At 32.8% G+C, this 14327-nt stretch overlaps 2 protein-coding genes across 2 annotated transcripts; both read left to right on the top strand.

The window, feature by feature from the left end:
- The first annotated feature begins 746 nt into the window (after positions 1–746).
- Positions 747–4683, top strand: EMB269 (GTP1/OBG family protein). Its single transcript, XM_028074592.2, has 7 exons — positions 747–1643; positions 1883–2156; positions 2441–2732; positions 2840–2999; positions 3410–3518; positions 3806–3954; positions 4324–4683. Exons 1-6 carry the CDS (start codon positions 805–807, stop codon positions 3899–3901), a joined length of 1770 nt encoding a protein of 589 aa, XP_027930393.1. The 5' UTR covers positions 747–804; the 3' UTR covers positions 3902–3954; positions 4324–4683.
- Positions 4684–11472: 6789 nt separating this feature from the next.
- Positions 11473–12758, top strand: LOC114186623 (uncharacterized). Its single transcript, XM_028074578.2, has one exon. It carries the CDS (start codon positions 11530–11532, stop codon positions 12469–12471), a length of 942 nt encoding a protein of 313 aa, XP_027930379.2. The 5' UTR covers positions 11473–11529; the 3' UTR covers positions 12472–12758.
- Positions 12759–14327: the final 1569 nt, after the last annotated feature.

The raw sequence follows: 14327 nt of genomic DNA on the forward strand, positions 1-14327 counted from the left end.
ATTTTTACATACATTTTACATTTACTATTTTATCTTTCTATATCTCTCTTTATAAGTATAAAAGTAAATTTTTTAGTGATTAAAATATCCTTAAAATTAAGTTATCTATTAGCACGATTCCTGTTAAAATACATTTTCCTAACTTTTATTATATTTAATTTTTGTCTCTTGTTCTTTTTATTTACAATTGATCCTTAAAAACTTGTTTCTATTAAAATTAGAATGGCGTAATGTATAAACTAAAACTATATTTCAAGAATCACAAATTTAATTTAGGACTTAAAACACCAACTTTGATAAATATTATGTCATATCGTCTTGACACAACAAGTTCACAAATTACTCTATAGTTTTTCGTAACAGTGTTAATTGTACTTTGGTATTTTTTTCAAAACTAATCACCTTTTGTAATAAAAAATAAATAAAAATCATAGTTAGGCCATAAATATGGCACTTTTTTTGTCAAGTTTATGATGATTATTATTCATGGATATGGACTAAAATGCCGCATGAAATAAGGTATGCTGTGAAACTAGTTATTTTCAAAAACTAAAATAAATTTGAAGTTATAAATTAAATGTATGGATCAAAGAAAATTGGTGGAATTAATTAAGAAAATTGATGGTGATTTACAAAATAACAATTTTCTTAATCTAGTTTTATACAATGTAAAAATTAAAAAAAAAAAAATGCAGAAAAGTAGATATATTGAGTTTGTAACACGTGTGGTCTTATCCGATGGATATTCGAGTTTTGCATTACTTGAGTTGAGACTATGTTGAGTTTCGTAAGGTTTCTGCGAAAATGGCTTCTTCTGTCTCTGCGTGTTTCACTCCGCAATCCTTCGCTCGGCGTAATGCCAATCGCAGCAAAATTCGAAACCCTAAATTCCAGAAACCAGTTGTCCCCGGCGGCGAAGCCACCACCTACACTCGTCTTCCGCTCAAGCACGACTATTCCTCTTCTTCCCCTCTCTCACCTCCCGAAATCAAGCTCTCCGAAGCGACCCCACCCATCGACCACCTCCTCCGCAATCGAAAACGGCAAACTCAGCGGCAACAAGGCGACGTTTTCGAAGGCAATGCCGATTCCGAACCTGAAAGCGACGGCGAGGTCGAAGCCTTCGAGTATTCGGGAGACGAGAATGTGGAGGAAGAGTCTTCGAGCGAAAAGGAGAAGGGGGTGCCGGCGGTGATGCGATGCTTCGACCGGGCTAAGATATATGTGAAGGCGGGGGACGGCGGGAACGGTGTGGTGGCGTTCCGGCGGGAGAAGTACGTGCCGTTGGGGGGGCCTTCGGGGGGCGATGGCGGGAGGGGCGGCGACGTGTACGTGGAGGTGGACGGGGCCATGAACTCGCTGCTTCCGTTTCGGAACAGCGTGCATTTCCGGGCAGGGAGAGGGTCCCACGGGCAGGGGAGCATGATGAATGGAGCAAAGGGGGAGGATGTGGTGGTGAAGGTGCCACCTGGAACCTTGATTCGGATGAGTGGAGAAGATGATGTGTTGTTGGAGATGGTGTATCCGGGACAGAAAGCTTTGGTATTGCCTGGTGGTAGAGGAGGTAGAGGAAATGCTTCTTTCAAGTCCGGGGCTAATAAGGTCCCCAAGATTGCGGAGTATGGGGAAGAGGGTCATGAAATGTGAGTCATTTTACCCTGCATAGCTAGGACCCTTTAGTTTTGTGAAACAGACAACATTTTTGTTATTAAGAAATAAAACAGAAACCATTGTTGCAAACCAAAGGGTTATCAATATGTGAAGGGTACAATTTGTTTTGTAGACATGAAAGCTACCATCTGTGTCTTGCATTTAGAAAGAGAGAACAAGTTTGCTGGAACCGTATGAGAGTTATGTTAGAATGATGGTTTCTTTTGATCAGGTGGTTGGAGTTAGAACTGAAGCTCGTTGCGGATGTTGGTATAGTTGGTGCTCCGAATGCGGGGAAAAGTACACTTTTGAGTGTTGTTAGTGCTGCAAAGCCGGAGGTGGCTAATTATCCCTTTACTACACTGCTTCCGAATCTCGGTGTTGTTTCCTTTGACTATGATTCAACCATGGTAGTTGCAGACCTTCCAGGTCTTCTCGAAGGGGCACACCGAGGTTTTGGTTTAGGCCACGAGTTTTTACGCCACACTGAGAGGTGTTCTGCCCTGGTAGGCACTTTTGAGTAGAGATGCTTTTTTGTTGATTTATATAGGTAGACATAGCTAAAATTCAAAATCTTTTTTCTGGTAGGTTCAATTTTAGAGTTACCACACAGATTCTAGGGGTTAAGAAAACTAGAACAGGAGTAGATTATAAGTATTTTCTTTGCTTAACTTCTTTTTCTTTTTCTAACAACCAATCTGTGACATCATTGGATTTTTTTTGTCTGCTTCTTATGTTTCTCACCCTGAAAACTTCTGTTTAGTTTAAGACAATATATAATTGGTTTCAGGTACATGTTGTTGATGGTTCGTCACTGCAGCCAGACCTTGAGTTTGATGCAGTTCGTCTAGAGCTAAAACTATTTAATCCTGAACTTGCTGAGAAGCCTTATGTAGTTGCTTTTAACAAAATGGATCTTCCAGAAGCATATGAAAACTGGGAATCCTTCAAAGAAAATTTGCAGTCTCGTGGGATCACACCTTTTTGTATGAGTGCTGTTACAAGGGAAGGTACTCATGAAGTTATCTGTGCTGCGTATGAGCTTTTGCGTAAAAGTAAAGAAGAAAATGAGGAATACGAAGGTTACAATTACTTTTAAACTTATTTTATATACTATTGTCAGATCACTTGAACACTCTTTTTTCTCTAATAAGTTCTTTGTGTTTGGACAAATTTGACCTTGTTTCAGATGGAAAAGATATGGTAAACTTGAATCATGTAGCCGATGCAGTACAGAGGCAGCGGAATGCATCCATCAGTGATTTTGAGATTTTTCATGAGAATGATTCAAATATTTGGCATGTAGTTGGATCTGGATTAGAACGATTTATTCAGATGACAAATTGGAGGTAGGTTAAAAATGTGATGAGGACGGGAGTACATTCCTCAATAAATTTTTGTATCACCAATTTATTTTGATTCTTTCATCTTAAACACATATTTATTGAGGTGTACCATCTTATCGCATTGAATAAATTGTGTTGAAATTATTACCCTGGATTCATTCTGTATGTGTCTACAAAACCATTTACCATCACTGATATGAAGCTTCTTGCACAGCTTTTCATGTTTTATGTGAAGATTTCAGAACAAAAAATACTCTTGCAATAATCATAGTGTGAAAACATTTCAAATTCCATCATTCTCTTGACTAGTTCTTGATGTGTTAGAAAAAAAGTGTATTAGGACAAGCCTTATGCTTGAAATTGTAAAACCTGTTTGTGTCTAGTTTCATTGAGATATGTGGATCTCTTAACAGGTACGTTGACTCGGAGAGAAGATTCCAACATGTTCTTGAGGCTTGTGGTGTGTACAAATCTCTCATGAAACTTGGTGTAAAGGAAGGGGACACGGTAGTTGTTGGAGAGGTGTGTCTTTTGTTTCTCTTTAGCGTTTCTATTCACTACAATCCTTGATAACACAATGAACAGTGATTGATGTTAACGTATGGTTTAATAAATGAAATTTAGTTACCCTTAAATGTGGAACATTATTGATCCCTACTTCGAATGACAAAACATAACCTGGAAACATGTGGAGCTGGAAAAAAAACTCAAGAGATCCATACGCAGTTCTGCATGAAACTTTTCTACAATCTTTTGTGCCATTTCCATAATATGAATACCCAATGACCTTTTATTCTGCTTCTTATCAGTTGAAGATGATATGGCATGACTCCTCGGGAAATTCTGGTGCGGCTAGGATGAGGAAAATGTCCTCAGATTCATTAAAATGGGCTGAATGGAAGTAATGACACTCAATTTTGGTGATTCTATATTCATGTGTATTGCAATTATGCCATAGGTAAGGGGAATGATGTTCTTGTAATGATTTTATACTTTCATCCATGCTATCCTTAGAATCTTGTCAACAATCTAATTTGATCCCATGTATAATTTTTTTTTTCCTGGATTCTGCGTATGAGCTCCTATAACATACAATTGAAGAGGTGACAAACTTGGGTTCTTTAACCTTTCCTCGATAAGGATATCATCACATTTTCATTTTTATTTATTTGTGTGTATTTTGGATATAATCTTCAACATCACTGTTATTGTAGTTTATTTGACAATATTTTCAGACAATGGTATTTTATCTTTTTGTGATTTTGTGAAATCATCAGTTGGGGCTTTATCCATCTTGAAATTAATTTTACTTCTCGTTAATGATCAGCTGTGCATGGAGGAAGCAAATTCAATCGTAATGAGGTGACATTGAAGAGGATAGAAGTCATGAAAAGCTGCATCAGAAGCATAAAGGTAATGCAAACCATTACATGCTCGCCCAGTGATGGTATGATGCTGAGTGCATTTACGATTCAATTTTCTTATCTTTGACTTGAGGGAACTCTTCATGAACAAAGAGTCATGTATGAGGTAAGACAGCTGTGGAGCTCATTAAACATTGTTGGTTCTCTTAAATTGGTTTAGAACAGATAAATTGCTTATGTAATTTTATGATGGTGTATTATAAATTATTCTGTACAGAATCTAAAATTCATGACATGATTATATCCTCATTCTTGAGAGACTACTTTCACGTGGTTTGGAAATTTCGATGAAACTAAAGAAGCAGTTGAATTTCAAGTTTCACTTGAAGTCACCATATAAGCAACTGGATTGAGATTGTTATATTTTATCTCTAACGTGTTTGTATCTTGGTTTACTGGCTTGTTGACTAAAATATGGTTGATAGACTATCCTGTTTCTTAAAAGAATAAAACTGTTAATGGATGTTGGGGAAAAATCTGTAGTGCTAGCCAATTTCCTTCCCTTAATTATCAATGTCTACATGTGGCATCACAAGGTAATAGCCTAATATTATGGCTAAGACATGTTCTCATTAATAACTTATAAGTGTTTTTTTTAATCGATGTTACTTTTTACAAACACTTTCATTGGTATCTTAACATTTGTGATGTGTGATAGTAGTGCTTTTTATTTTAATTTTGCTGCCTCGGGCTTGTTTGGTATGTTTTATTTTCCTGACTGCTGTGGCTTGTAAACCCAAACACCTACTGTTTCGGCTGAACTATATTTGTGTTACCTGAACTTCCAAACAGAGATGTTTGAAGATTTATTTCATTCTGTTAGGGTATATTTGGATAACGTTTTTTGTAAATATTTTGGAGAAAGAGAAAAAGAGAAAAATTATATAAAATTTTATAAAAATTACAACAACTAAAGCATAAATTAAAAATAAATTTATATAAATTATATGATTGAGTTTTGCAAATCAGTCTATGTATACATTAATTTTAATTTATAAAATAATAATAATAATAATAATAACTTGAAATTTAAGTTAGACAAAGAAATAAGGATGAGAGTAAATTAATAGAATTAGACCGTGAATAAAAAGAATGATAATTTCATATTTTTGGCAGGTATAGTTGTTAAATAGAATTATTTTAAAGTAAAGAAAACAAAGACCAAGTTCCAGGGAAGCGCAACATTTATTTGCAATAACATACATGTAAGACATATATTGTGAAAACTCTTCTTTTATGACCTTCAATTCTTCATTTTTTTCACTATGCATGTGATAGAGCGAAAATGATGAAAATGAAGAAAAAGAACAAGAAAAGTGGAGTTATTGGACTAAGGGAAAAAAGATAAAAAATGAAGATAAATAAAAGAAAATTTTTGAGTGATCGAAAGAGTGTGATAAATAAAAAAATACATATATATTTTTTAATTGATAAATTATAGGATTATAATTTTGTTCCTATAGTTAAAATTAATTTAAATAATTTTAAAATAAACTTTAAGTGATTACGAGTTATAAAATGATACTTCAATTGATGAATTTTTTTATATTAAAATATCATCGATTAAAAGTAATTTAAAATAAAATAATTATTATTAATTTATAATTATTTTTGATATTTAATTTGTACACTACTATTTTTACTTTTAATTATATTTTGTTTGTATTATTTTATATATATATATATATATATATATATATAAAATTATTTACGAATGAGTATATTTGTAATGATGTAATGAATTTAAAATATTGTTAAACAAAGTTGTAAATTTATATCAATAGTGGAGAATCGATTCTTCAAAATTAAACAAATAGTAGATTTCGAAATTTTGTGCTTCATTTTGAAGCATAATCAAATATAATCCAAACCCAATTAGAATTAATTATCATGCAAGGATAGTTTAGACATTATACTCTTTCTAACGTGATTTTCTCCATATTTCTCTTCAAATTTGGGAGATTAAACTTTTCTTACCGATCACCTCTCATTTTCTCAAACATAAGTGTTCACCCATGTCAAAACTAACATTAATAGTTTACATTACCTTCTTTCAATTAACTAAAGCATCTTTAATTAAAATTAAAAATGTGGAGTAAGTAATTGACTTTACTATAACTTGTCTTAACAAAGTTGTGGTAAACTTGTTGAAAAACAACCGACAAACAATAAAACTTGAGCCAAAAACATTTGAGTAGTACTGAAAATATTCACATTTCTAATTAGTCAATTCTGTTTAACTAGCTTAGCATCAGCAAAGATATATACATATTTAATATTTAATATGATGTCATTTCAACGTATTTTGTGGTGGTCACGGAAGGAACAAAACACCACGGCACATAATTAACTAAACAAAGGTAAAAAGAAGCAAGAACTTAAAAAGCAAAAAAAAAAAACAGATTGTGTCTTGAACTTTGGTTGCAAAGTGGGAAAGAAGCAACACAAGTGTGTTTATGAACAGATAGAAGCTGAAGCTGAAGCTGCTAAAGCAAACACGACACAAGTTTGAACCAAAAGTTGCTTATTACAACATTTCTCACTTCAACTCCATTTCTCTATTTTTCGTCAAAGTCCAACCAAACATTATCCCTAAATGCCGGATCACCTTTAACAACAACAAAAAAAAAGTATGAGTAATTTGTTTTGGAGAATGTGCAAAATTCTCTTCTAACAGTAAAGCTCTTCATATTGTTTTGCACATACATCTATTTCTTTGCTTATAATATTAACACACTATAAAGACAAGAGACAACAAGAACCTAAGTGAAGTAACACACACACTAAATTATCTTAAACAAGGAAAATATTGTAACTCCAAAACCACTTAAAACACAGTAGACAAATGAAAAGTAATGAGAAAAATAGAGTACTTTTGTGCTTACTTTTACTATTGTGAAAACAAAAAAAAACAATCTATTTTAGGGATATGCAGAGTCCCTTATAAATAATGCATCATTTGCCAACCCAACCAAAACACATCTTTTGAGATGTCCTGACTAACCTTTCTTCTTACCAAATGGTAAGTTCCAAGACTATTAATCCAATCATCATATTATATATATTGGAAAAAGAAAAGTGATCGGTCATTTTGGACAAAAGCACCAAAATGGTGCAATTTTGTCTTTAAAATCATCAAAATGGTTTAATTTTGAAGTCGTATCTCGGTATGATTTTATTGTACTAAAGTTGTACCAAACTAGTACGATTTCGATTTCGATTAAAATTAAAAAAAAAAATCACAACAAACTAAATACATACTAATTTGGTATAACTTCTTCAAAAAATAAAATCGTATCAAATTGTCACCACTTCAAAATTATACCATTTTAGTAATTTCGAAGTCAAAATTATACTATTTTGGTAATTTTGAAGTCAAAATTACACCATTTTTTGGCTTTTACAGGTAATCTTGACTATTAATCTATGATAATCATGGCTTGTATGTTTAAAATTAGTGTCTCTAATAAAAATAAAAACATGGTCTTAACAAATGAACACCTCATATGTGTTGTGTCTGTGTATAATAATATAGTACATATTCTGTCATAATGTCACTCATGATTAAACTCATTTTTCTCTTCCTATGCATTGAACTATGAAACAACTAAAGCAATGCAGTGAACAGTGTATGGCTAAAAGAAACTTCTTGCTTTTTCTTTGTTTTTGAGTTTATGCATGTCAATATTTTTGGTTTGTCTTGGTACAGTAAGAGCATTGATACCAATAATATCTTAGCTTCAACACAGGGGACCCAAATGAAGCTAAGATATGAGTATCTTTCGGCTGCTTGAAACTTTAGTGGAAGAGTCAAGGGTTCTTAGAGTCAAAACCCAAATGATTTCTTAATCAAAGAACTGTAATTGAGCCGTTTGTGATCTCTTTCATTTTGGTCTGGTGTTTGAATACTTTTAACTTGCACTGTTTAGAAAAATTGAGTGGGATCAGTGCAAGTTTAATCGAGCCAACATGGTGTTAGTGATGACAAAGCATTGGGAAAAATGTTAAAAACAACAAAACGGCTTGACCCTTTTGATATGATTAGTGGCATGCTATTTCCAATGCCACATAGAATGATTTTGCAGGCTTAATTAATTAAAGAGAGTAAAATTATACTGCAACAAGAGCTGTGAATCAATAAAGTGCTGGCCCACTATAGCTTTTGTCTTGTGGGGCGGTTTAGTCAACTTCAATTTGCATGCTTCGTTTAAGCTTTTCGTTGCCCTTTTTGACTAAACCTTTTTCTATTGCCTTTTCCAGATCACTACTCATGTCTCTCATTATCAGACTTTATTGAAAATTGATCTAACACAATTTGCAGAGTACATGTGTATCCAATGTTTTATCACTATCTATTTTGTAACATTTCACTTCCCCTTAAGCATTCTCTCTTCAAATTTGAGATAAAACAATTTCATAATATATAAATAGCTATAAATTTCAGTTTACAAGTCAGTTTTGTATGATTAGATTAGACTTAAAATTCATTTCTTAACACAATTGGCAGAGTAAATGTGTATGCAATGTTTTATCGGTATCTATTTTGTAACATCTCACTTGCCTTAGGACTTTCTTGGATATCCCATGTTATACAAATGGGTGCAAACCTTATCTTACAAACAGATCTTCTTGTAGGGTTGATGTAGGCTTTAAGTCTATTTATTAACATAGTATTAGAATTATGATGAGGTTGATCTAGATTGAAAATTCACTTCTTAACATAGTATTAGAATCATGGGTCAGAGCCTATCCTAGTAAAACTTATGTTTGTTGGATGGATTATGTCACCCACTATCTATACCGGCGTGACTGCAGGTACATTATGCTGCTGTCAAATTCTGCATGACCAAAGTTTGAACTGTGGTTAGTGTTTTGTCACAATTTCACATATATTTTTTAAAACCTTATACGTAACTATAAAAAACATTTGGTTAAAATGTTTAGTATAAAAACACTTTGAGCAAACCACCATTTTACTATTTGAAAGTGTAAAACTAGTCCCTGAACTGATAAAGTTTCTCATAAATCCACGAAAGTGCAGTTTATTAATCACATTACTTACTGTGTAGTAATAGTGATATATATTGAGAAATCAGAGGGCAGTAACTGGTGAAAATTAGGGACATGGATGAAACAACTTCAAATTTCATATATTCTTATCTGAATTTTTCTTATTTTGAGTGACTAATATGACATTACTATGTACTTTCACAAATCAAAATGGTGGGGTTTACTCGAAAACTGTTATTGAACATTCTAGAATGCAATATCTGATTTGTGCTTGAAAGATCCAAGACACAAACAAACATAGGAATAAAGTTTAATCGAAAGGGAACTCTGCTAGAAACATACGTTTTTGGCATGAAAGAAGCATTTACAAGAAAATCTGATATTTTATATTGAGTGGTTTCGGTAATTTAACACTCATTCCTTTACCAACTTAACTTCATTATTGTGGCATGTGATGTGAACTACTACCATCGGTTCTGCCTAACATACGTAAACCATTCATGACACAACAGTATTGAAAATTCTACCATTGAAAGATGAAAAAACAGACAAAATTAAGAATTTAACATGTGGGCCTTTCATAAGACAACCTATCAAATTATTGAATAATGTTGATCCTGGTCAGATAATTTTAACTGCTCCCTTTGAAAACTATGAAGCAAACAAGAGTTCACTATGTAATTGGTTGATTATTATGCATAAGAAGGTTTCACATGTGTATATTACATGCAACTGGTGAACAACTTGCTAAGATATAGTGACTCCAAATTCAAAGATTGGAGCCTCTCAAGGAGTATGCAGACAAATAATGCAGTTGCTTTCATTTTCTGTTCTCTATAAATGCCACTACCTGAACCATATAGTTTATGATCTTATGATAGATTTCTTTGTAGTTTATACATACATATAATATATATATATATATATATATATATATATATATATATATATATCAAATATCATAAAAGTTATAATAGGGTCAAGCCTTTTTCTTCTGAGGCGTATGTGTATTAGTTTTTCAATATTGTCTCTTGTGCTGAAAAAAAGAACAAAATAGGAGTAAATCATCAATTTCATTCTTAAATTATTACATTTTCCCTTTAATGATCCTAAAGTAAAAGGCACTACTTAATTAGTTATCAAAGTAAAGAAAATCATATGAAGTAGTCTTCTAACTAATTAAAATCCCCCACATGGGTACTTTAACTGTACTGAAATACTTCAACTTAGGAACTTAAAATGATGAATATTCCATACTTCAGAGAGAGTTTCAATAACTTTAAAGACTACTCAGGAGAGAATAACACTTTTTGAGAGAATTGGTGGTTTATTCAACATAATAGATTTCAGCTGGAAGAATTTCATGATTAGCCTGGCCTTTACACATGAACTGATACACATAAGGATTCAATTTTGCCAATGCTAATCAAATGCCAATACCTTGCATGGACCAGATGCAATAATTGGCTCACTAAACTTTTCATTGTTCACCAAGTTGGAAAGCTAAGGTAGATCTATTTTTTAACTTACCACGGTAAATCAGTTGTTATGCTTATTACTAAGATACAGCAAAACCCATTTTGAATATCATTGGAACAATGAAGAAAATGATTGTTGCAGGTTGTAGAGCTCCACTTAAAGTATTTGGCAAGTAAAGGGAATCTTTATTTTCACCATTCAGTTTAACCAAGAAGTACACTACTACATGATATGATGCAGAGCCAGAGATTTAAAAGAAACTGGCATGGCATCAGTCCCGTGCAAAACCACAGGAAAAGAGAAAACCAAGATGTCATTGGTAGAAAAAGGAAAAAAGTTGATTAAAAAATTGACATGTGACAGAAAATTAGAGAGATTTATGATATACTGAGATAATAACAAGATTTTATAGGTAGGTGAAAAGGGGAAAACGGTTTGCATAAAAATGACATATGCAAAATCTCCTTTTCCTTCTCCCATGATGAAGTCACTGTCTTTAAAAGACTTGGCACTACTTCACCCTTTTCATTCACATTCTCTTGTTTGCTCCCTTGAGGTGACACTATTTAAATTCTCTTCCTTTCAACAAAAAACATATCTTTCTTTCCATTTTCGAAGCCATGTCCACCTCTAGAACCTCAAATGTTTCTTCCCTCAAAGGATACGAGTCTAACCCAACCCAAATGAATTTATGTGTTCTTCAACGTAACACATCAAGTTCTGGTGAGAGAAGAGGGCGTGGAAAGCAAACAGAACCAGGAAGGTTTCTTGGTGTGAGAAGACGCCCTTGGGGTAGATATGCTGCTGAAATCAGAAACCCTTTAACTAAAGAAAGACATTGGCTTGGAACATTTGACACTGCCGAAGAAGCAGCTCTTGCTTATGACAGAGCTGCTCTGTCCATGAAAGGATGCCAAGCAAAAACCAACTTCGTATACTCCAAAGATACCAACGTTTTCAACAATGCTCACACTCCTTTCAATTCTCAACCTCTCTTGCCATTGCCACCTTCACATAACACTCACACCAATCAAACTACCATATCTCACGTTCCTACATTCACTTCACACATTGAAAACCCTTCTCACTTATATGCTGATACTTTTTTTGGGTCACCTCAGGATGATAATTTCTTCTTCTCCACCGACTCTAACTCTGGTTACCTTCAATGCATTGTTCCCGGTAACTGTTTCAAGAAGAGCAATGCCAGTGCTTCAGGTCGTGACCTTGGCGACGTTAACTCAAACTCCATGCAGGTTCAGCCACATTTTGACACCACTCAAGAAGCCTTCAACATGCAAGCAACAGTGGCTGCTAACTATGCAGATTTTTCTTGCCCCACTGATCTTGGTGAAGGATTATGGGATAATCATCAATCATGGGATTTCAGTTCCAATGAACTAGCAGCCATGTTTAAAAATCCATCAAGGGTTGTTGAGGAAGGGTGCATGGATGCGTTGCGTCCCTTCACTGATAGCTCAAACTACGAACTAATGACTCAGGTTGTTTCTTCAACTACGTATTCTCCATCAGTTCCTCCCTTTGGGAATGTTGGCTTCTGAGCTCTATCAGTTGAGTTAAGGAACCTTTTATCAGAGGGTGTGCTATAAGAAACTATTATATAGTGTTAGAACATCATGGTTGGTCGAGTTCTACATGTTACATAACAAAATTCTATTGACTCTTCTTCTTCCTAAACAAAAGTATTCGATTCTGTGTTCTGCAAGAAGATTGATCAGTACATGGTCACGTGCTACTTGCATGCAGTGGGTACGTGTGTAAGGTAATTTTGGTTTTGAATTAGTTCTTTAATTTCTTGTATAAGGTGGTTACTGAATTGCACACACGGGTGAGCTCATTTTGGTTCTAAGATGTTGAAAAAAACTTTAGTCTCTCTTTCATATGATGAAAAATTATTTATGTGATGTCTTTGCTCATATTGTTTTATAATAGTAATATTATTTATTGTTACTCTAAGACCAATTCGTGACATGTGATTTTCATTGTCTGAATACTATGCACTTTTTTCTACGTAACATTGATGCAAAAGTCAGTGGTTGATTAAAGAATTTTCACAGCTTTCATTATTCTGAATGAGGAAGATATGGTTGACATCAGCTCTCAGAAAAACGTTGGAAAATGCAAAAAGAAAAATATTTAAAAACAATTGACAAATGTGTTCAAGAAATATAATAGCGACTAGCTAGTTATTAAGATAAAAAACTCATTGATACACTTATATTATTATCAGTGCTCAAAACGTCAGATAATAAACTATAAATTACCGAAAGAAACACTGAGACTGAGGCACTTTTCTGTAAGATAGGTAACACTGTCGTTTGTTTTTTTTTTTTTTTTTATTGTTGGAATCAACCGTAATTGACATTTATGAGTTCAAAATTGCTATTTTATTAAATATTTGCGTTAGTTGAAAATGTGCTGATCGTGAGTGAAGATTTTAGTCATAGCATTATTATTAGTTTCATTTTTTAATGATCAAACATGATAATTTTTTTATCACATTATTACATCTTTTTTTTCTCTTTACTGTAATCGGTCATTTTTTTCCTGAGCTACGTACGAGAAATTTTTTAAGACCGTGGCGTCTTTTAATTTAGGCATTACTGTAATTATGTGGACGTTTTTTAACTTGAAAAAAAAAATTAAAAACAGTCATAGAATTAACTTTATCACGGCTATCGTAATTATTAAACGGACTTTTTTAACTTTGAGGATTTACAGTCAGTACAATAACGTGGTAATTTTTAACTTAAAAGTTTCAATGATTTTTTTACGGTCATATTACTTGCAGAAAGTATTCACTTATCATAACTTTGACTATCACCTTTTAATAACTACTTAGATCATATTAGCCATAATTTAAAAGGAGTAAGTTATTTATATTATTTAACATATTTTTACTTTAATATTAATAAAAAAATATATTTAAAATATCAAAATAAATATATTTCATTTCACCTTAACATTTATGTTATTTACATTATTTAACATATTTTTACTTTAATATTAATAAAAAAACATATTTAAAATATCAAAATAAACTTAACAGAATTATTTTAAAAATAATTGTCTTCATGACAGAGATTATGTTTCTTTTCCAATGTGCTTTTTCATCATAATTTTTTTAATATTATAACATTCTTGTCGTGAATAAATAATTTTGCTTTATTCTATCCTATTGTAACTAAAATAATGATCGAATTTAGTTTTAAAATTTAAATTCTAAAACACACATCATTTATCTGATTTTCTTGTCTTCAGGTAGAACACAATTTTTTATCATGCTAAAAATTGTTTGATAGACAAGTGGGATATGAAACTGAAGAATTATTTTACGTGCATCATTATCCACCAAACTTGGAATTTCACTTCAGAGGTCTCATGTTTTATGCCGTCA

The sequence above is a fragment of the Vigna unguiculata genome, chromosome 6 (genome assembly GCF_037176805.1).
Source record: "Vigna unguiculata cultivar grain cowpea cultivar isolate G323 ecotype 2 chromosome 6, ASM3717680v1, whole genome shotgun sequence".
NCBI lineage: Eukaryota > Viridiplantae > Streptophyta > Magnoliopsida > Fabales > Fabaceae > Vigna > Vigna unguiculata.